The 24,342-nt window shown below is 38.1% G+C and overlaps 1 protein-coding gene across 1 annotated transcript; it reads left to right on the top strand.

Moving 5' to 3' along the window:
* Positions 1 to 485: 485 nt before the first annotated feature.
* LOC115783609 (tumor necrosis factor receptor superfamily member 1A) lies at positions 486 to 23,918 on the top strand. Its single transcript, XM_030734517.1, has 16 exons — positions 486 to 699; positions 1,085 to 1,181; positions 1,268 to 1,393; positions 2,545 to 2,673; positions 2,801 to 2,822; positions 8,332 to 8,374; positions 13,172 to 13,337; positions 13,424 to 13,549; positions 13,867 to 13,995; positions 14,126 to 14,165; positions 15,858 to 15,946; positions 16,620 to 16,745; positions 16,959 to 17,111; positions 17,799 to 17,836; positions 18,048 to 18,156; positions 22,276 to 23,918. Exons 1-16 carry the CDS (start codon positions 685 to 687, stop codon positions 22,614 to 22,616), a joined length of 1,749 nt encoding a protein of 582 aa, XP_030590377.1. The 5' UTR covers positions 486 to 684; the 3' UTR covers positions 22,617 to 23,918.
* Positions 23,919 to 24,342: the final 424 nt, after the last annotated feature.

Raw genomic sequence — 24,342 nt, 5'->3', positions numbered from 1 at the left:
GAACACAGAAATGCAGAAGATGGTATGGAAAACACAGGCAAGCAAGAAATCAAACCTAAATAAACCATAAACAAGAACATAACTCAGATAACGAAACTAAGAAGCTCTGACGATAGCAATAAAGAAAGCGGCCAGGAAATACTACAAAAGGTACATCACTCAAAACTGCAAAAACCATCATAAACTAAGAATCAAACAAAGAGAAAACAGAATCTGAGTGTCCAAAATAGAAAACGCAGTGTCAAAGGTAATGTATAAGCGTTCAATTTATACCATTTCCCTGTAAAGTGGGAATTTTGTTGGAATTTATTTCTGCACATTTTACTGGCTGAAACCCTACGGTACCCGTGACCACATCATAATCACTGAAATTCTGTGGTTTTATACTGTTTTGTGTGGTGTGGGTCAGTGTGAGGGGTGGGTGTGTACATGATCTTCCTGTTTTTTGCACAACTTCTCTGCAGATTCCAACGAACTGAAACCCCTGACACCGTAAAACACGCGCTCACACACGTATGCAAGCTAATTTGAGTCAGCTTTAAAGGAAATCTGTGGATCAGCTGAAGGGAGAATTCTTCCTGCTGGTGTCCACGTTGAGCGGTAACTCTGTTTTTGTGTCAGATTAAATGAGTGAATTTTAGCGACAATTAGTTGTTTTACTTCCACGCTGCCTGCTCGCCCAACATGGATCTCATCTTGGTGAGTAATCCAGTTTGTAGTTTTTATCTGAATGATGTGTGGGTGTGGTTTAATTTCTTTATTTTTGTTGTTGTTGATGATATTAATGCTCAATAATGTAGCTTCTTATCAGTTGCTGCCAGTCTTTAAGGTTGTGGTGAATTCTCTGTCCTGGTCTTTCGAGTCTGGGTGGATTTATGGATTTATGTACTTATATATTTATATTTATTTCCTTAAATTTTATTTTTAGAGTATCAGTGATATTTAGTTTATTGGCATAAAAGAACAAAATGAATGGGCTCTCTTTTTGTGGCAGTTTTTGTGACAAAATGTCAGCCCTGCTCACACAGGAGCATCTTCTTTAACATGTTACCTCAGATCTACAGACATTAAATTTTTGTTTCAGGTGTTCCCACTGATTCTTGCACTGATTTCCTGTGGACAGAGTCACACTAATGGGACAGGAGAAACTAGTGATTCGTGTTACAAATTGTGCCGAGCTGGTAAAATTAACATTATTGCCAATTACTGGTTTTTGTAAACTCATTGTGGACGTCTCACAGTAACTCTTCTCTTTCCTCTTTCCCAGGATATCATAAAGTTGGTACCTGTGATGATCCAGTTCAAAAGTACAAATGCAAGAAATGCGAGAATGGCACTTTCACGGAAATAGAAAACTACAAAGAGAAATGCTTTAGGTGTGACTCATGTAATCGTAAGTATCCTGCTCAGTTACAATTTACTGTTACACATGCTGTCAGTTTATGCAATAAAGTGTAACCGGGATTCAAGTTAAATTGGACTGACATAAAACAGTAGACTGTGTTTTCTGGTTATTTAATTATATAAAACATGTGGCTCTTTTTTTTTTTTGCTGCAATATAAACTTCTTATTGTGATGATCTTATGTGGCTCTCATATTTCTGTTAAACCAGTGTGATGTGGTTGAAACACTTTGATGAGTAAAATCTGTCTAGGGTGGAAAATCTTTCAACATTGCCACTTTTAACTTGCAGGGTATCACTCTGAGCTTGTACACCGAGATTAGAGCCTTCACATTTGTGTGCACTCCCATTTTAACTTGCCATTGCTCCTTTAGATTAGATTAGATTAGATTAGATTAGATTAGATTAGATTAGATTAGATTAGATTAGATTAGATCAGATCAGATCAGATTAGATTAGATTAGATTAGATTATGTTCATAACTTTTATGGAAGGAATTTCTTGATGCAGCCGGGAGTTCAGAGGGGGTATGCTTTGGTGGCCTCAGGAGTATGTCCTGCCGACTTCATCGAGTCATGACCTTCAGTTCACACTGGGACATTTTGCACCTGAGTGTGAAGCAGCTGGGATGAGGATTAACATCTCCAAGCCTGAGACCTTGGTTCTTGCCTGAAAAATGTTTAATGGCCACTCCTGGTTGCAAATGAGCTGCTGCCCCAAGTGAAGAAGTTTATTCAAGTATTGGCCATTTGAGAGGAGCTCAGAGTAGGAATGCTACTTCTCCAAATCCAAAGAACCTAGTTTAGGTAGGATCTGGCTATGATGGCTCCTGGGTGCATCCTAGGTGATGTGATTCATACATCTCTAAATGGGAGGAGATCCTAGGGCTGACCAATACATGCTGACAAGATTATATCTCTCCTTGGCTTGGGCATGTCTTGGCATTCCTGTAGAAGAGCTAGAGGAGGGTCCTGGGAAGGTCCTCAGAGGTCTGGGTATCTCTGCTTCCTCCAGGACGAACAGAGATAAATGGATGGGTGAAATGGAAATACAACATAAAACTCTTTGGCCTTGTCAGGATTGTGTATATTTCAGCTATTAAGACTGAGATGGTCATACTGTGTTTTGCTTTGTTCCCCAGTTGATGAGATAGTACAACAGCCCTGCTCGTATAAAAGCAACATAGTATGTGACTGTAAAGCGGGATACTACAATTCAGGATCTGACTATCTGAGGCACTGCAAGAAATGTTCCTGTAAAAATTGTCGAAGTAAGTAAACTCAAAAAATGTTAAAGCACTAAATTGGTGTTTACAGCAGCCATGTTGTTTAATAAGCCAAATAATAACAACCTCACTTATAAATACATGCATTCACAGTCCCCTTTATTCCTTTCAGAGAATGATGACTACAGGAGGAGGTGCGCCAATTAGAAGACTGTACAACGTGCCAGACAAAAACATATTAAACATGCTTGGATTTTATTTGTGACAGACTGGCAAGAGTATCCAGAGCTGCAAATGAAGGAAGGAATCATATAAAGTACATATACTTACTGTAGTAATAGCTTATGAATACTGTATAACAGTATGCACCAATGGTTAGGAACACAACCAGAGTAAGGTATTTATTTGCATAACCTTCTCAGGATAATTAGTTGATCAGTTATTTTGTTGAGACAAATAGCAACTATTTGTTCATTCTTAATACCAACTACCAGATGAATGCAATAAAAAGGATTGCAACAAAACTTTTTTTTTTTCAGTGTGTTATCCCAACTGACACAGTGTGATGTAAATGTCTATTTTTGGTTAAACCGAAGGAAAACATATTTGCTTTAAAGCCGCTGACATGTTTATTACAGTCTCAGTATACCAGCCCACCCACACTGACCACTCATAACTATCATCCAGCCTAAACATGGTGTCAGGCTTATACAATATGCCCATGTATGTCTGAACCACATCATTATCACTGAGGTGCAGTGGAATTACACTGTCACTGTGTGTGTGTGTGTGTGTGTGTGTGTGTGTGTGTGTGTGTGTGTGTGTGTGTGTGTGTGTGTGTGTGTGTGTGTGTGTCATGGTCCCTGGTTGGTTTCAGGATTTTGAGTTGGAGGTTCAATTCTTTTTAAAAATCTTTTTAGTTTTGCTTATTTTTTAGGGTTTGTTTTCTATTTAGTTGAAGAATTTGCAGTATATATATATATAGTATATATATATAATCTTTCCTTATGAATGGAGGCTTGTTTTCAACACTGAAAATTCACACTGTTCTGTTTCAGTCATGGTTGTTGTTCATTTCCTGCTTTAACTCAGTAGCTTACTTGTCTCTGATATCTTAGGTTCAGTTTTACTTCCTCCCCATCATAATCTAGATTAGGTTCAGCTGCATGTGCATAAATAGCCACACCTTTGTTCCCTGTCTTTTAGGCTACCTTATGTTTGCTCTTCCGTGTTCCTGTGACCATTTGTTTAGATTCTAGATTGTAACTGATAACACTTGCTTTTTGTTTAATGAAACTCTGTCTCAGCATCTTACACTTGGGACTATGTGCATATATATGTGGTTGGTACTCATATGATCTCATTTTGTTTCCTGTTTCTTGCATCACTTTTCTGATGACTCCAAAGAACTAAAAGTCCTGTGCCCAAAACACGCAATGACAGATGCACACAAACAAGCTTCCCTTATTAAACCACAGATTTGAGTCAACTTTGAAGGAAACCTACACGTCAGCTAAAGTGCCTCATCCTGCTAGTGATAAGAAAAACATAGCACAAAAAGTAAGGAGATCTGTGTTTGGTCGATTATTTCTTTGTTATATCTTATACTGTTGGAAAACCTGTTTATTTCCCCTTAAATGGTGCCACACTAGTATGAAAATACATTTGTGGGTTGAGCAGCAGAGTTGAGTATGTGGGTTACACCCATGAAAGACTTGCCAAATCTTCTTTGCCAGAGCCAAACAGCTTTTTCTGTTATTGATCCTTGTTTTGAGCTTCTGGTACCCCAGGTGCTGAGAGTCAGGCTTCATTGGAGGCAATCTCAATGCAGAGAGATATTGAGATGAGATTCTGCAGCCAGTGGCAATCGCATATCTCTACAGTCTGGGACCAAACTCCTCCAAGATGAAGAGAGCAAGGGTTTTATCAGAGACTACCTCCAGAATTTGGGAGTGGAGAGGATGGAATGGCCTGGCTGCAGTCCTGACCTCAACCCCACTGAACACTTCTGGGATCAGCTTTGGGCGTGCTATTTGTGCCAGAGTGACTAACTGATAGGTTCAGATCATTTTAATAACTCAGAGAACAAACACACAACTCTTTTGAACTTGCGCAAGGAGGAGAGATCCGTTCCTTGAACTCAGCTCGCGGCTGAGCGGAAGTTATCTGTCCTGAAGGACCGCTTCCTGCGCAGCGCTTTTATTCGGACTTTCACAACAAGATCACGTGGGTTACACCAAACGCAGTTTACAGCATGTAATAAACAACATTCTTGGCTTTTTCCTTACCATATATGGTCGTAACAGACTGTGACATGTGCGCATGTAACATGGCGTATACGAGACACGTATCCTATATGTGTTCTCTGCAGGCTTGAAACAGCCTGCAGGTAACTACAACTTCCTTTGTAAGAAATGTCACCACGTGTTCCCATTTTAAACATAAAAACAACAGTATCATATGTACATAAAACAACTTATAGAAAATATACAAACAGAAGATATGATAATTTATAATAAACAGAATGGAATTTATACCATAACTCCAACACTAACACAACCACAGATGCTGGTTTAAGAATGGGATGCCATCCCACAGAAGTGTGTGACCAAGCTGGTGACCAGCCTGAGGAGGAGGTGCCAGACTGTTGTGGCTGTGTATGGTTCTTCCACATGCTGCTGAGGCCCCTGTTTGTTAAATGAATAAAATGTTAAATTGCGAAAATGTCTTGTTTCTTCAGACTACAGCCATCCAATCCAGTAAACAGCACCAAACAACAGTCAATAGCGGAATAAGCTGTAACCTACATACTCAACTCTGCTGCTCAACCCACAAATGCATTTCCCTACAAATGTGACTCCATTTAAGGGGAAACAAACAGCCTTCCCAGCAATATAAGATATATTGCCTAGAAGCATTGTTATAACAAAGAAATAATCGATCAAACACAAATCTCCTTATTTTTTGTGCTAAGCTTTAGTTATCACCAGCAGGATGAGACACTCTGACGTAAGCTGATGTGTAGGTTTCCTTCAAAGTTTACTCAGATCTGTGGTTTAATAAGAAATACTTTATTTGCATGAGTGCATGATTGTGTGTTTTGGACTCAGCACATTCAGTTCTTTGGAGTCTTCAGAAAAGTGTTGCAAGAAACAGGAAACAAAATGAGATCACATAAGCACCCACCACTTTTAGACACGCATTGATCCAAATGTAATCTGCTCAGTCAAAGTTTCAAAAAACAAAAAGCAAGTGTTATTTGTTATAATCTACGATCTGAACAAACAGTCCCAGGCTTTCCAGCAGCATAAGATTTATTGCCACGAAGCAACACAAATTTCCTTGCTCTTTGTGCTTAGTTTAGATTGTTTTCAAATCTGTGAGTTTGAGTAAAAGTAGGTTATTTAACTTCCACACTGCAGGCTCTCCCATCACAAGCCTACCTTGGTAAGTAATCCAGTTTATAGGTTTAATCTGGATCATCTGCATGTTTTATTTCAAGGCTGCTTTAATGCACTTTTGTCTGAGTGGAGTTTCATTATTCAGTGTATTGGGAAAATTATGTTTACATAAGCGTAAATAAATAAACAAGCATGTCTTAATGACTGCAAGATAAGGTTGGTTAAAAGTTTTTATTTTATCAAGTCTAATATGTTTTCTGCAGTGCACATCCTCACTGCTGTGGTTTCTGTTCTTAGTGTCGATATTATAGCTCCATATACAACTACATATTAGCTACTGCAAAATGTTACAGCTGCAGTGTTGTTTAGCAGACATGCAGCTGTATGAGGATGGGTGAAGCGACGAAGGTCTCTTGATTACTGGGATTCTCTGTCGTGGTCTTGCTGTAATAATTTCTCCAGTCATGCAGAAAACTAAATACAATGAGCCAGCAGCTTGCAGAACCACCTTTATCAAAAGTAACGTGACAACTTGAAAAAATAGTTTTCTTTGTGACTGTCAATTTCTCACATTGTTGTAGGGGAATTCTGCCCCACTCTTCAATTCAATTCACTTCACTTCAGTTCAATTCAATTTATTTCAGTTTATTTCAGTTCAATTCAATTCAATTCAATTCAATTCAATTCAATTCAATTCAATTCAATTCAATTCAATTCAATTCAATTCAATTCAATTCAATTCAATTCAATTCAATTCAGTTCATTTCAGTTCAATTCAATCCATTGCGATCCAATGTGATGCGATGCGATGCTATTCTGTTCAGTTCAATACAATGCGATTCAATTCAGTTTTATTAATATACTGCCAAACAGACACTGGCCTCAAGGTGCTTTATATTGTAATGTAAATACCATACAGTAACTAAAATTACTTCTTTACACTGTCAATTCAGTTCCCCGAGATTTCTGGGCATTTATTTATGGACACCACTTTTAAGGTCCCACCACAGCATATGAGTCAGGTTGAAGTCTGGAATTTGACTGGGCTGTTGCAGCACCTTAATTCTTTTGTTTTTCAGCCATTCTGTTGTAAATAAGCTGCTGTCTTTGGGATCACTGTCCTGTTGTTGGTGTTCATGGTCAGAATTAGGTTACATCAGAAGATAGAAGATAGAAATGTCCTTCAAAGAGCTACTTTTTACTTTCTTACTTTGAATGCATTTCACATGCTGTTGAATCAGTACGTCCACTTTTACTAGAGTATTTTTTAACACAAGTATCTGTACTTCTACTTAAGTAAAGACTCTCTGTACTTTTGCCACCTCTGGTTGTCACCAAAGATGGCACTGTGCGTTATGGCCAGACTTGTCTACTTTGGTCTCATCTTGTTCCAGAGGTCCTGTAGTTTCTTCAGATACAACGTTGCAAAGTTACTGCAAGCTATGTTCTTCTCAGAGAGAAAACGCTTTCTGATGTTAGCCCCTCCAAATAGTTCATACTTGTTCAGTCTTTTTCTAATAGTACAGCCATGAACTTGAACATTTAACATGCTAACTGAGGCCTGTAGAGTCTGATATGAAGCTCCTGTTTTTTTTTGTTTTGTTTTGTTTTGTTTTTTAGTTTCTCTGATTACTCCTGGGAAGACGGATAACTGTCTTGAATGTTTCCCACTTGCGAATAATTGTTCTCACTGTAGAATGATGGACTTCAAGTTGTTTGAAAATAACCTTAAAACCCTTCCCAGATTGATGGGCAGCATCAATTGCACTTTTCCTTCTTGGCATTGTGCTAACACAGACCTGAATGCTGCAGACAAAAATCTCTTTGTTTGAAATTGGATATTTTACATTTTTAAAAATTTTTTAAGTTAAATTAATTTTTTTTCCTCTTTTTTATTTGTTAATCAGGTGGATTGTTGCTAATTTTCTAATCTGTGGGCATCAGTAAAGGGCTACAGATATGAGTGACATCCAGGCACTCACAGCCAAAGGATTCACGGACAAAGGTTTCTAATACACTTTCGCACGTCTCCCTGATGTAGAGAGTCGATATGCATTGGCCTGTCTTTTCCAGCCAAATTGATCCTAAAATAAAATTGTTATATTCATTTTCAAAAAGACAGAGTGACTCAACAATTCTTTGATGTGTGAGTTGTTGCTCATAAAATCAGTGATACTTACGTTCAGGGTAGGAGGGGGAAAAACTCATAAGTTCTGGCTGGAGGATGACTTATCACATGCTTTTGGCTTAACTAGAACCTTTTTTTTATGAGAGTAAAAAAGTCTTTTTGTGTCAATTTTAGTGACAAAATGTCAGTCCTGACCCATTATGAGTATATTGAGTATGTGAGTCTGATCTTCAGACCTCAATTTATGTTTTTGATACAAACTACTAAATGTGAAAATGGGCCTTTTTGGTGTATTTTATGACTTTTAAGGTAACATCCTTACAAACATTTTCACAAACTAAAATCCTTTTTTTTAAAAAACAAAAAAACAAAAACAAACAAACAAACAAACAAAACTTTTAATTGCCTTTAAATTTTGATATGAAATTTGTGTACGTTGAGTTTAGCATGACCTGATTTCAGCAGGAACCCAAACCCCCCCAACCCCCCACTGCCGCCACCGCTGCATATTTCCTTGTACACTTACTACCTGGGCCAAAGGAAGGGTTACTTTAAGAACAATAAATAATAAAGGGATACAAGATGTTTAAATTGTTGTTTTTCAGCTTCAGCTTCGGCCACTCAGCTTCAGCCACCTGAGTTTGGAAAATCTTTGAAAGTTTTCTTTTACTGCTTTTTTTACAGCTCAGTAAATGACACTTATATGGAAAGACTTTTGAAGATAGCCACTTGATTTGACTAATTCAGATTGTTGAATCTTGAGATTAAATCCAGAGAACCTTTAGAAAGAATAAGTGATCATTTTTGACCCCATCACTCACATTCAACAATCTGTTAATGACTAGTATGATGAGCAATAACCATTTGAGTCTTTATGTGCTTCACTACCGCTTAAAATCTAGATAAATATGTCATCAGCTTCCTCTGTTATCTATACTGGACTCTCGTTATTAGGGTCAGTATCTGCAGGAGGAAACTGCTACAGCATCATCACTTACAAATCCATCTACAGCTATATGTGTCAGTTCATCTTAAAATATGGTCTGATCTTTATCTCAGTAACAATTGCCAGGTAAAAATTTATTGTGTTGAATAACAAACAATCGTAATGTTCTTCACTATACTGAATATATCATGCAAACAGTGACATTGCTGCTGTCACTGAGGAGAACGTTTTGGAGAAGGTTTTGTGTGTGTCTGTCAGGGGATGTCTGGGTGGCTGTTCTGACATATGGTAGCAGATAAATGAGTCAATTATAACTTCTATAATACAGAATACTTTTAAAAAAACAAACAAAACAACAAAAACTGATGTGATACTGTGGATTAATCTTGAGATTGTTGCTCACCTGAAGAATGATGCTGGGAATGGCCGGGGCTCCTGCAGGCAAAGAATTAAATCCATCAGCCTCATGAATGATAGATCAGTGTGTTCAGTAAATACACAAAGAATATAGTGTAATGATGTTGTGTTATCTATACTTACAATGTAGATGAAGATCGGCTCACATTATTATATAACCAGTTATTGTTGAAAAGTAATTCCAAAGGTTTACTGGCTGTTTTCCATTACTGCTCCACCGGGAGAGATGGTGTCTCTTGGCTGGCCTGGGAATGCTTTGCACTGTTAGAGCTCATTTTGTGTTTCAGCTCACAGCTCTGTGACTCACTGGATCAAACATATTGACATATCAGATAAGAGTTGGGGTTTTTCATAAGTTTAGCAGTGCCTGAATTTCCCCCCTTTTTTAATATGGCATAGTTAATATTCAACTGATGTAGAATAGCAGAAATGAAGACATGTGGAGTCATGTCAGTGTGTCTTTGTGATCACAGCAGAGACCCAAACACCTTTGCTTGCACTGCTTTTGGTGATGTTTCTGTTGCACTTACGGCTCCCGCTTTTTTGTTGTTGCTTTATTTCTGATAGTGAATCTTTCTTTCTCAAACTGCAGCACAGTCACCCTTAAAAAAGAGGTTCAGTTGTAGTTTGTAATTTACAATGAATTGTAGACATGAAAGAAATGCTGAAATGATGCTGATATGGATTACGTTATAGCTTAGATTTCTAAAAACGTTTGCTTTTCAACCAGATTTAGCAGAAAATAAAGAAACAATTGCCAACTGATGTCTTCTTGAAGGTGTGTGTCATCTTTTTATGAGTACTGGACATCTGGATAGTGCACCACGCCACATGACAAATGCATTCCTTTGGGTTTTAGATATAAATTATGAATGTACACCTCTTTAAGGTGCAGTTTCTAAATAGTACATTCCTCAGTAAATAAACAAAGTGTCACAAGCACATATTGAGGGCCTTGTATAAATAGTAAGACTGACATTGTGCAAGAGCGCAGTGCAAACTGCATTAATAAATAATCTGTATGAATCTGAGAAGACGTCTGCAAGAAGATATAATCTAGAAATATGTGTGAAATCTTATGCCTGACAGGTGTGTTCACCTGTCACAGAAAGGAGTTATTTTAGAGTTTTACAGAGAACAGTAGGAAAGATTTTCCTGAAGCGTTCTTTATGGAAGAAATAATAATAACAAAGACTTTGAAGCTGCTGATTGCAGTTTGAAAACAATAGATATTAGGGACTAAATGAAAACTACACTCACACATGTTTTTGTGCTTGAACAAACAGTTAAGCTCAAAATACTATTTGGGATGTAGTGGAGCATCGGTGCAGCAAATGACTGCTGCTTGTGTGTTGTGTAACCGCTAACAGACTTTTATGTTGGATTAAAAAAAAGAAGGAAGGATCAATATTCACTCCTCTGATGAGCAACTGAGTTCACAGCATTTGTTTGATTCTCACTGTTGTCCTACCCACTGTGTGATCTAAATTTCTTTCTTCCTTACTTTTTTTTTGGTTAAAGAGAAGGAAAACACGGCTGCTTTGAGGCCAATAAAATGTTTACAGTGTACCAACCCTCCTTCCTCACCACCATCTGATCTAAACACCGTGTCCAGCTTAAAAAAATGCCCCCATGCATGTCACTAGTACTTCTGAACCGCACAGTTATCACTGAGGTTCAGTGGAATTACACTGTCACTATGTGCGTATGTGTGTGTCTGTAAGGGGTGGGTGGTTACATGATCTGACTTTGTTTCCTGTTTCTCGCAACACTTCTCTGAAGACTCCAAAGAACTGAAAGCCCTGACCCACAAACACACGATCACACATTCACACAAACAAAGCCTTCCTAAAACCGTTAATTTGACTCAGCTTTAAAGGAAATCTGCGCACCGGCTCAGTCAGAGTGCCTCATCCTGCTGGTGATAACTGGATTTCTTTGTTTTGCTTTCAAATGAGTGAATTTCAGTGAAAGTTGGTTGTTTAACTTCCACACTGCCTGCTCTCCCAAAATGAACCTTGTCTGGGTAAGTAATCCTGTTTATAGGATAGATGTGGATGATGATGATGCTTTAATGCAGTTTTGTCTGAGTGGATTTTGTTTTAGTTTTGAGTGTTATGGGTGCAGTCGCTAAGACATTATGTCTTGACGAGTACAGAATAAATATTTATTGCAAACTAATATTTTCTGAGAGCTCTTCTTTTGTAGATTCTTGAGTGACCGTAAAGTGCATTGCTGCCACTATTAAAACTAGTGCACGTCCTCACTGCTGTGGTTTCCGTTTTTAGTGTTGATATTAAAGCTCCATGTGTAACTGCATATTAGCTGTTGCAAACTGTTAAGGCAGTGTTGTTTATAGTGGATGCGCAGCTGTCTGAGGATGAGTGAAATGAAGAAGGTCTCTTGATTACTGGGATTCTCTGTCGTGGTCTCGCTGCTTTTATCTTTAATAACTTGGTAAATTTACTTTTGCTCTACCTAATGATTATTTATATATTTTTATGTATTTATTTACATTTACCCACCATATTAAGGTTAAAGACTAAATAAAAGATTAAAATGGACAAAAAATAAACAGTGGTTGTCTTAAAGTTTACTTTTGAGCAGCTGATGTCGCTGGATGTTTGAAATGTATGTATTTTTTTAAAAAAGGAAAACTGATTCATGTTTTTGTTAATCACCTGGGTTGTTGTTTATTTCAACTCAAGAATATGCGTCTGTGTTGAAAATATACACTAATCCGTGTCACAGTAATGAGAAGATCGTCATAGATTAAGAACCTTTAACAACACAAGAACATCTGCCCGTCAGGGACTCAAATAATAATGCACATGTAGGAAAATGGATTGCCACTGTGTTTATATCCATAAATATAAGTGTTCTGGATTCAGGAAGAGGAGGTTGAATTAGTGCACAAAACTAGAAGAATATTCAGGTAATCTGGTATCACTGGGCTCTCAGACCATCTTCCACCACTCAACAATAATATAATATAACAATAATATAAACGTACCTCTTTTCTGTGTGGCCAGATTTTCACTCATTTTTACTTGTTAAGAACCCCTTTATCAAGGTTCCTTTATTTTTCCTCTTGACTTTTCTAACTCAGAAATTATTTTACCTTTGGGAAGGGTTTGCACTCCCTGATATATATTTAAATCGATTTTAGCTTTCTCAATCTTTTGATGCCTAACAGCGTAGCCACAACTGCCTGGATGGTCACCAACTGTAAACTGCGTAGAGTTTAATTACACATTTAACAGTACAGTTAACGATCGATTGTGTTCCTTACTCACCGGTATGTATCAGCAAAGAGTTACTGAACCATCCATCTATATGTTTGGACAGAGGTTTGCAATATACTTTCATGCATGTGAGATCTGTGATGGTCACATTCAGTGCAGGATGTCTCATCTAATAAACTCTGGCTGGAGGATGGTCTTTAAAATTGACCAAATCCCCTCTGATCTGCATGGATGTGCATGCTGGAGTTCAGAAAAAATGTGTTAGATTTTTAATTCCAGCAGATAATCTAGATTTTTTTTAATGAATATGTTTTTGAACAAGTTTTTCCTCTTCACCGAGTTGACGAGAGGCAGTCATTTCTACCTTTGCTGTGTTTCTGTGGCTGCTTTTGTGACAAAATGTCAGCCCTGCTCACACAGGAGCATCTTCTTTAACATGTTACCTCAGATCTTCAGACCTCAGTTTTTGTTTCAGGTGTTCCCACTGATCCTTGCACTGATTTCCTGTGGACAGAGTCACACTGAGGGGACAGGAGAAACTAATAACTCATGTTACAAATTGTGCCCGGCTGGTAAGATGAACATTACTATCAGTCATTGGTCTTTATAAACTCATTGTGGATGTGTCACACTAACTCTTCTGTTTTCTCTTTCCCAGGATATCATAAAGTTGGTACCTGTGATGATCCAGTTCAAAAGAACAAATGCAAGCAATGTGAGGATGGCACATTCACGGAAATAGAAAACTCCAAAGAGACGTGTTTGAGGTGTGACTCCTGTGATCGTAAGTATCCTGCTCAGCTGCCACTGACTGCCACGCATGCGGTCAGCATGAGCAATAAAGGGGATTAAATCTAAATTTGACCAAAATAAAAGAGTAGACTGATATTTTCTGAGTATCAGTTTGAGCTTGTACACACACTTTGCAGACTTTGCAGTATAAAACCAGTTTTGAATTCCTGTTAACTTATCATTCTGTCCTCACCTGGGTTCCACATGAAGATTGAAGCAGAATTTAAAACTGATGAAAAAAAACGTAACAGTACAGAACAACGTGTCCTGTGATCTTATCAGAACTGTGTATTTTATTCCTCCCCCCAGATGATCAGAAGGAAATGAAGAGCTGCTCCTTTAATAGGAACGTAGTATGTGGCTGTAAAGCAGGATACTACAACTCAGGGTCTGCAATGTTACTGAACTGCATAAAATGCACCTGTCCAGATCCTTCAAGTAAGTACGCTTAAATGATGCTGAAGCATTACACTGATATTGAGGGCAGCACAGCTGATCCATATTCCAATATAAGAGCAGTCTCACTTTTAAATACCTACATTCACAGTCACCTTTATATTCCTTTCAGAGAATGCTGACCACACAAAGATGTGCCAAGACTGCGAGAGGTAGAAGATTGTACAATGTAACAGACAAAAACATATGAAACTTGCTCAGTTTGTTTGTGACAGACCCACAACAGCAATCATATAAAATACATATTCTTATCCTAGTGATAGCTTATAGTGTATTGTAAATGAATACTGTGTACTAGCATGCACAAAGGTTGCAATGTTTCTTCAGTAATGTGTGTGTATTTAATGTGTATTACCTTCGTGTGATATTTAGTTGGCCAGTAATTTACTCAAGATAAGTGGGAGCTATTTGACAGTGCTAACCAAACTTTGATCTACAGTATGTTTGTGGCTGAGCTGAGCATGGCCTGATTTCACTCGGGGACGTGTTGGTTTTTTGTTTTGTTTTGTTTAAATGGAGGAAACATGGTTTCAAATTTCTTTCCCCCTCCCATATTTCCTGTGGTTTGACTGAGGCTCTGACTACCTGTGCTGAACAACATGTCTGCAGATCTCAAAAGTCCTAATAATAGGCACGTTAGAGTTGCTTTACTGACGAAGCTATGGTTACGGAAATCTTATCAATGCACTGTTTCCCCATTTTTCTTAAACAGCACATGTTTAAGAATATTTTCCCAGTTTTGCACATCTGTATTTAAAGAGCAAACGGGTCCCCCTGGATGTTCATGTTTTGCTTGCTGAAACTATTTCTTGTGATCATTGTGCCATAATGTTTTTTAAAGAAAAGAAAAGAAAAGAAAAGAAAAATATTAAGACAGTGTCCTACATTTTGACTGGATCTGCAAGATGTGCCCTTTTTTAAAGTCTGGCTTTTACCCAATGCATGTGAAGAAAGCAGAGAAGCCTTTTTAGGGCTTTGACAATAGTTCCAGCCATCAGGGAAAGAAGTTCCGAAAAAGTCCCGAGCTTTACAGATTTTTGTGAATGTGATGGTAACGACCACAGAGAAAATAAAGTGGCAGTTTATTCTGGGAAATACAGCTTCTGTCTCTTTGGACAAAAATTATTCTTTAGTTTCACACAAGGGAAAGTATGGCATGAAGCGACACAGTATATGTGCGTCATAACTGTCTGAAGAAAACTGATAAACTGGTCAGATAAGGCTGAAAAAAATGTATAATGATCACTGCTGAAATGCAGCCAGACAGAGCAGCAGCTGAAATAACAGTGAAGTAAACAAGAATATGGGATCATATAAAGACTATCGCACAAAAGCATAAGAACAAACTTCAGCTTCCCTTTATCCTTATTACAGTTACTCAGCAAGAAAGTTGATAAAGTTGCTTTCAAATATCATGGATTTTGTCTTTACATGCTAAATGATAATCTGGTAACCTGCAGAGTTTATTGCATTTTTTTACTTTTAAGTTGGATATGAACATTTCAGACTACCTGCTAGTATTGCTAACATTTCCTGCATTGTCCCACAAAAACATACCATTTGCCCCCACATTTAGACTTTTGGGATCTGCTCATCTTAGATACAAAATGTGTTTGAATGTCTGTCTGATGTTAATATGAACCTTCAACAAGCACACAGAGGGAATCTTATAGCAACAGACTGACTTTATGCTCATCATTTAAATGACTCAGACTGCTGAACCTTGATATTAGCTTCAGATGGCAGGAGCAATAACTGTTTGTACTGGTGCTTCACTGACCTTTAATGTCAGGATAAATATATGTTGTCAGATGGCGTCTATAGCGCTCTCTCCTTTGTTATAGGCCAGAGTGTCAGAATGACTCAGAATTCAAGAAGCAATGTGAGACAAATCCACCTACAACTGCATCTACAACCACAGTGACAAATGAAAGTAAGTGAAGCTTCCACAGCTATCTCCAATTATGTCTCAGTTACAAATACAGGTTACAAAACACAATTTTTCTCATTTAATAACCAGGGAATTATTGTGACATTCCCATCTGTACTTTATTCAAACATCACCCGTATAGGCTGGAAAAGGTCCTTATAATTCAGACTGCTCAGCTGCCTCTGAGCCTGGACTGCTTCCACTACTTTTTAAGTTTACACATTTCAGGGGACAGTTCTGAAGATTTGTACAGGCAGCAAAACAATAACCCCTAAAGTAGATCTGTGGCAAAGTGATTTGAAAAATAGATGTGAAACTGTGGGTTTACTTTTCAAGCCTTTTGCACCAGACAGTCCACGAATATTGCTGAGCTAAAGTAGTTCTCTTTGAAAGAAGGGCCCAAATTCCTCCTGAACCTGCTGATGTGCAGCTACTGAAAAAGCATGACTGAGACTCTTGCAGCCAAATCATGAAATGCACAAAGAATAATAAATTGTTGTCTTCAATAAACAGATGAAAGGTTAAAGTTGTATTTTTCTTATGGAAGTTAATGCATTGACATTGTGTTGTCTATACTTGTATCCCAGATGAAGATCAGATCACATTATATAACCAAATAATGCTGAAAAGTAATTCCAAACTTGCTTTTTTTTTTTTTTTTTTCATTGTACGGCAGCATTTATCTCTACAACTGTTAGACCAGCTTCAGCTCCAACTCCAGCTCCAACTGAAGCTCCATTTTCAAGACCCTCGGCTTTCACGAGCACATCAAATCCGCATATAAGACCTATTCCAACTAACTGTTAGTGATCATTTTGTATTTTAACAACTAATTTGACAGAATTACTCACTGCCCTGTGCTTTTCTAGTTTAGTTTTGTGACACATCAGATTGGCTACAGGTATTTTAGCAGGTGTAGCAGCCCCTGACCGTTATCCAGTTTACATGGAGGATAAAGACGGAATAACTGTATATTAGAACTGATGACATGTGGAATGTGTTTTTGTGTCCACAGTAGGGCAGAACCCAACAATTTTTCTTGTAGTGGTTGTGGCGACCTTTCTGTTGCTCCCATGGCTCCTGCTGCTCTTCGCCATGAAGATACTCCGACGCAAAGACGGTTCTCCTTGCTGGAGCAAAAGCAAAGATGCTGAAGACCCCAAAAACGGTAATCCACACAGTGGAATGTGATCAAGTACTTTTGCCGAAGTGACGTATTTTAGAACACGTTTGAGGTATTTGTATTTCATTCGAGAACTTGAGGTTTATTTAATTTCATCTTCTCTAAAGTTTGATGGCACACAGGCTGAAAAAGAGTTCATGCAGTTGAATTTTACTAAAACAAAGGTCATGTAATAGCATCAGCAAACTTTTGTCTGTTTATTCCCCCCATTTACTATTACTGCTATTTCTGGCATGTTACTTTTAATCTTAAGTATCTACAACTAGAAACACTAATATACAGTACATAGAATGTACTGTGCTGAAACTTGGCACTTTGGTAGATATTCACTGGAAACATTCATGTAGGGGTTTTTTTTTTGGCTAATATTAAATCCCCAGCTTATCATAGCTTCAACATTGAAGTTCCTGAAAATACTAGCTGTATAAAATTAAGTAATGAAGTACTTCCTTTTGCATTACTTGACCTTTGGGTAGTCGATACTATGACACATCCCAACCAAACACAAATTTTCTGATGTTATTCCCTAAACACTATGAAACCACCAACACAGTTGTGCATTTCAAAGAAATCTGTCCAAATTTCTTCTTTGTGTTTTAAAAATGTACCCTGAAGACGTCTTGACTAACAGGCAGGAAACTCATTGATTGTATCTCCTTTCCTTTTTAACAGAACAACCCAGTCATCAAGGCGGTAACCCGACCACACAGGTTCGTGCTCAGTTTCATGCACTTTGTGTTCTTTAAAGATAGTGATCTAGACAGGCGCATGTGCTGTTGGCGCACAGTTTCTTGTACATAGTTCATAGATAATTAACTCATTAGCTTATAATTAGTTCATGAGAAAGGCTGAAAACTTTTTGTTCATCCCTGTCTTACTCTTCAGAGTTTTTGATTACACTGTCTTGTCTGTTCTTTCAAGACACTCACAGCATCTGAGGGAACTCCCATGATGCCTCTCATTCAGAATCCAGCCACATCAGACCATCCTACCTACATTAGCTCTGTAATGCCAGTCAGTGACCTCATAGGTAAGACTGAGTATTTGACCCGTGGCACAGTGCACCGCTTGCAGCTTGTTGGACCTTGTAAATGATATGGTGACGGACCTGTAATTAAAAAAAGTAGATCTGTAACTAAAACTGAAGCGCTGCATAATTCTCTTAAACTGTTATTTTAGTCTCAAAGATTTCCTCATTCGCAATGTAATAAGTGTTTTTAACTGCCAACCTTCCAATTAGTAGGTGACCTGCTCTACCTCCTACGCCACAGCCACCCCAAGGCATAAATGTCCCTTATTTTTAGTCGGAGTTCAGTAAAGCAGAGTGAAAGGAACACAATACAAAAACAATCAACTGTCTTTCAGCAGATGCAGGCACTGTAGCGCACTTTAGGGTTGAGGTAGCCACTGATGGCAGCTTTTAATTGCATAACTGGCAACATAAAATTTATAAATGTGACACTATTCTGCAATATTTTAGCCGAGCTCATCTCATGATATTATTTGCGCTACTACTGATACTATGATGCCAAGTACTAACAGTTATGTTAATAAAATCATTGGATTATAACAAAGGAAAACAACTGTGCACCAAACGAAACTCAGTGGTGTCATGGCCTCTTCACACTTTCAGTGTAAAGGAAGCTCTTGCCATATTCTTATTTTCAAAGAGGCTAATATGACTCATAAAAGAACACATTACTTTCTACCCAACATCCACTCATTTGTGCATTTATAACATCTTCAGAGTAGGCTTTGTTCTGTGGAATAATACAGTAAAAGGCAGAGATCGCGTCTGAAATCTTTTGGTAAAAATGAAAAAGTGAAATTAATGCTTTTGTCACTGGTTGATCAGCAGGATAAAATGATTCATTGTCGATTGTTGCTTAAATACTTTGACACAAGTCCATATTTTCTTTCTGTACTGAACAACTGAGATGATGTGTGCTGTTACAAAGCTGCTGCTTAAATTCCCAGAGTCACTATGCATTTCTCAAGAAAGCTGACCAATTTAAACATGAGGTAAAACCTATTATAAGTGAGACTTACCTCTTGATAGCTGGAGGATTTGATGGGCTTGGCTCAAATTGCAGGAAATTAAAAGCTGTGTGAAAACAATGCAGCAGAGGAAGTGTTTAAATTTGAGTTTTCCATTAAAATTGGATGCATTTGTGATCAATGACACATGCTTTGCTGGTGCACCAAAATAGGTGGTAGACAGTGGGTCATCGCTAGAAAAAGTAACACAGGTTTCCAAAGCAGTTTTTTTTTTTTTCCAAATTGTATTCTTTCACTATTTGACAGATGGTTTTAGTTTAAGCGCTATCCAAGCAGATTACATTGAGTTTATATTGATACTGTGATTACAGAGTATGATTAATAAAATGAGTAGAAACTAGTTGTTTTTACTGAATAAAAAAAGCCTTAGATTTTAAACCAACATTAGACCAATAACTTGTCAAGTTTTCAGTCTGAACACTCAGTGAATCCTCCCCCAAAATACCTGCCTGTCTGCTGGTGTTGTTCAAAGGCAGCACTAATCATTATGTCACCACTGCCACATGGTTTAATTGAATTATATTAGTTAGATTCAAAAAATGATTTTGCAGCACTTTTGTCCATCTGATTATAAGTGCGGTATACTATCTGAAAGTGCTGTTGTTTTTACAGTTTTGTGTCTTCTAGTTTACCGTGGTGTTTATCAGAACCACATCTGAGGAGGTGGAAACTTGGAAACAGGACGTCTTACTTTTTCACATCTGTCAGCAATTTGACATTAGGTCAAATGGCAAATCAGATAATGAATACATGTGCCTGTTAACTGTGTCATATGGTAAACTCCTGATATTCAGATTAATGTAAGATTTTCAAGTCTGTAGGAGTTCCTTAAATACATTTGCAGTCATGGGTAAGGCCATGTTGTTGGTATTCATGGTTAAGAAACCAAAACCTCTTTTTACTGTAATGCTGTTGCAACTGGGGTGATGATTATGATTTTTTTTTTTTTTTCTTAAGTTTGAGAAAGGGTCTTTATCTGCACTGTGCTCTGTATCATTATGTCTCTTGACTGCGTGCTGCCAGATGTTTTACAGAAGGACCAGTGCTGATATCCTGACATGGTGTGGTCAAATTCCTCTGCTCACCTTCTGAATGACCTCTAGTGAAGCTTAAATTTGAGGTTATTGTTATCCAAAGTACAAGCTTTATATTAAAGGGGTCAATGTACTGTGCAAAAGTCTTGAGTCATTCCTCATTTCTTTATATTTTGCTTCCAATGATCCAGACAGTATTTTTTATTTTATTTTATTTTTGAAGAAGACAGCACAGTTAGAGAGACACAGGTGATCACCATCAAGGTGATTGCCAAAGAGCTACTAGCCAAAAACTTGGCATAACTCAGCATGGTGTGCAGTTTGTCCTTAAAAAAAACAAAATAAGGAAAGTGGACAACAAAGTGGCCACATTCTTAGGAAAAAATACAGCAAAGACCTGTCACAGGACCTAAGAGATCATCTGCTGTTTGTTGAATCATAGTAAATTGTCTCAATGCTTCCATTGAGATTCCACTGTCAATAAGTCAAGTGAGAGGAAGGAAGGGAAACAAGGAGAAAAGGTTCAGGAATGCCAAATTATTCAATCCAGATTCCAGCTTTTTGGTTCAAGTTGTCAGTATGTATAGAGGAGATCAGGAGGTACAACAGTGAGTGCACGATATGAAACATCTTTCTGGAAAGTGTCTGAATGGTAACAGCTTCATTTTTCAGCATGACAACAATCCCAAACACACTGCCAATGCAGCAAAAGCATACCTGGATAAAAAACAAACAAACAAACAAAAAAAGCCCACAATGAAACATTACACTGTAAACCCAGATTTTGATTCCACTTAAAAATACTGAGTTTAATTACTTAAAATTACCTAAAATGTGAACACTACTTGTTAATGCTGAGTAGACTGTACTTTTTGATGGTCTATGTTATTGTAATTATGTGTTTGAGTTCAACCAACTTAATATCATCAAGTTTTGCACCTGCTAAAAATCTAGTTTATACCAGTTTAAACAGACTGAATTAATGAGCAGCAGCATGGTGGTATGATGGTTAGCACTGCTGCCTCACAGGTAGAATGCCTCTCTCTGTGTTAGCCCTACAACAGACTGGTGACCTGTACGGGGTGTATCCTGCATCTTACTGCCTTATCTGCTGGGATAGGCTCCAGCCCCCCCCCCCCCCCCCCCCCCCCCCCTACCATGAAAAGGATAGGGGAATTGATTGATCAAAAGACATTTTATTTTTTCATGAACTATAAAAGATAAGTTTGGTCAATTAGAACATACAATTTAGTTCAATTGGAAATGGAGTAGTGCTTACTTAACAGGCTGAGTTAAATAGGTAGGTGGTGATTGCTTAAACTAAGTATCTTCAGTTACTGAAACTCTGTTATTAGTACATTCAACTTAGATCTTTCATTCCATTCCAAAATGTCTCGAGTACACTGAACATAGTCCCCTGCACTTATTCAACTGTTTAATTACTTAAAAAATTTAAGTTAATGAGTTACCTTTTTTTTTTAAAGTAGATTCAGCTTATCCGGGTTTACAGTGTATCAGTCATGGATTGGCCTCCCCAGAGCCCAGACCTCAACATTATTTCTGAAGCAGACTGTATTTCCATGTATGTTTATACATTTCCATAAATCAGTATACCTCTTTCCCATTTTCCTAGCAAAATCTAAAGAAATGGGGCATGACTTCTGCACGGTACTGTATACTGTGACAGTGCTCATCTTAAACATGGCCAATGTTTATAATAATGAAGTCAGTGTGTGTGTAAATTATTAATTTTAGCCCAAAGCTCAGGTTTCAGACTGCCCATAACACTTAATTTCACACCATTTTCTCTAACCTTGGCTCGATGACATCAATGAGACAGGATATCCTAATATGGTGATCTCAAAAAGGCACCTCTTCCAAGGAGGGGAGCAAAAATGACTTGTTTGAGACAGAGGATGAACTGCTGCACAAAGACTCTATTTAAACGCAGATCAATTAATAAACACAGATTATTTTAAACTCAGAATGATGCAAAGAAAAAAAAAAACAGTAGAGTGCTCTATGTCCCCTGATCGTTAGTTATTCTCTCCTTCCAGTTGTCAGACAAGATGTCCAGTCAGATCACTGGCCGGCCATTGTCCTCTACGCGATCATCAAGGAGGTACCCTTGCATAGGTGGAAGGAGTTCTTGCGTTTGCTCAAGGTGGCAGACCAGCAGCTGGAGCGAATCGAGCTGGAGGCTGGTTTCACTCTTGGTTCCATGGAGAAGCAGTACCAGATGCTGAGGCTGTGGAGCCAGCGGTCTTCCGCCAAGCTCAGCGATGTTTTCTCAGCCTTACACTACATGGATTTATCCGGCTGTGCCCAGCTGCTACAGGAAAACCTGGAGAAGCTGCAGGGGAGGCCTGAGCAGAGGCAGGCATTCACAGCCTTTTGAATGGAGCAGCACGGGACAACTGAGGCTGTACCTGGTGGCGCAAGTGTAATGCTATCTATAATATGACTGGAAACATAAATTATTCAGCCATGGGTGCCAGTGTGAAAGACTAGACACTTTCTGGAAGAGACATTACTGTCTGTAGCTATATGGTACAACCACAGAAACCTGGAATGATGTCACTGAGTAACAAAAATTACAAATGACAAGTTGGAGAAGGGTGAAAATCTGATAGGCTGGATTGTTTGATTCAGACAGAAACTTAAAATGTTGAATATAAATGTGTGAAGTCATTGATTTGTCACAGTGCAAAAGGCAGTTTTGAACACAACGTTGCTTCCTCAAACACATGTGATAACCATAACATTGTTAGCATTTTTTTAGGAACCACATCATACCTCTTAACACACATAGTGTTTTTGTACTCTACAGTGGGTGGATAAAGTAAATAATAAAAAAAAATATCATTCAGGGAAGTCCCCTTCCATTCACTCTTGGCAGCTGTAAAGAAAAAGAAAAAAAAGGGGTTAGTATACAACTTAACCTCCAGTTTTTGTGTGGTGTCTCTTAAATGCCAGCAGTGGACGCCGTGGTTTTACAGCAGTACTGTAATGTAAGGGTTGTGTAAAGAGTAGGCAAGGAAGCTGTACTTCCTTGATGTAGTGTACATGATTATTTTACCTCCAAGAGTATGTGCTTGATATTATTTTCCTCTTGACTAGTGAAAGGAAAGACTTCTTCAGTTTGAATATTTAAACTGTGTGTGTGTGTGTAATCACTCTGTGAACATCTATGATGTTTGCGCAGCACTGTAGTAGGCAGAACAGTTTGCCATGTCTGACATCTCCCTCATCTTGTTGTGACATGAAAGTCTGGCATAACTACTCAGCTACTGATTCTACTTGTGCACCTTCACAGAGGAAGAAAACTGAAATCCCCAAAGGACGTCAGTTTTTCAGTTTCCTGCAACTAAATGGTGTCAATGTGCAGTAGACTGGGTTTTTCCTCACCACACATATTCCATTTAAACGGATGGTTCTCATTTGTGGTGTTTGGGTATCTCACTTTGAGAGTTTTTTTTTGTTGTTGTTTGTGTATGTGTGTCATTTCAGTTCACTGACAGTAAAGGCCTTGGATTTTCCAGTTTAAGGTGTTTATTTAAGAATGTTTTAATGGGAATCTAGGTCATTGTGCTTGCGATCTAAATATTTGTACATGTTTTACAGTTTACAGTATTTTTGTTTATTTATGAATTAAGATTTTTCTCCCCTCTGTGGTCTTCAGTGGTACAGATTTATGACAGGGTGCTACTGTACTGTAATCGTACATGTCATCATAAAATATGTCATGAATAAACTTTTTGGCCACAAGGTGGGAGTATGGACTGCGTGTTTGAACGGCAGCAGCTGGGGTGCAGCTCTGAGCTCACGCAGGACTCCCATACAAAGAAAATGTGAGCACGGTGCTTGAAGAGCTTTTATTCTTCAGTTGGATTACACGAATCTCATGAATTGCAAATTTCGGCTAAAGCACGAAGAACAGCTGCCCCACATTGTCCGTAGCCACTGGATGGAAACATAACAGATCCCGTACATTTATCATTGATTTTATGTGTGTGTACACGCAGCATGACAACCTCAAACTTTTTTTTTTTCTTTTTTTATATAGAGGCAAATACAGCTGATGCGCTGCCGGTCTGCACATCAACATGTGATTGCCATTTTCT

This window comes from Archocentrus centrarchus, chromosome 7 (genome assembly GCF_007364275.1).
Source record: "Archocentrus centrarchus isolate MPI-CPG fArcCen1 chromosome 7, fArcCen1, whole genome shotgun sequence".
Taxonomy (NCBI): domain Eukaryota; kingdom Metazoa; phylum Chordata; class Actinopteri; order Cichliformes; family Cichlidae; genus Archocentrus; species Archocentrus centrarchus.
This window is presented reverse-complemented; position numbering and strand designations above follow the sequence as displayed.

What these genes read in the sequence shown, in the direction of transcription:
- LOC115783609 (XM_030734517.1), top strand. An exon ending in TTACAAATTGTGCCCGGCTG is followed by an intron (nt 13,338 to 13,423) that starts GTAAGATGAACA and finishes TCTCTTTCCCAG; the next exon opens with GATATCATAAAGTTGGTACC. An exon ending in TGCTGAAGACCCCAAAAACG is followed by an intron (nt 17,112 to 17,798) that starts GTAATCCACACA and finishes CCTTTTTAACAG; the next exon opens with AACAACCCAGTCATCAAGGC.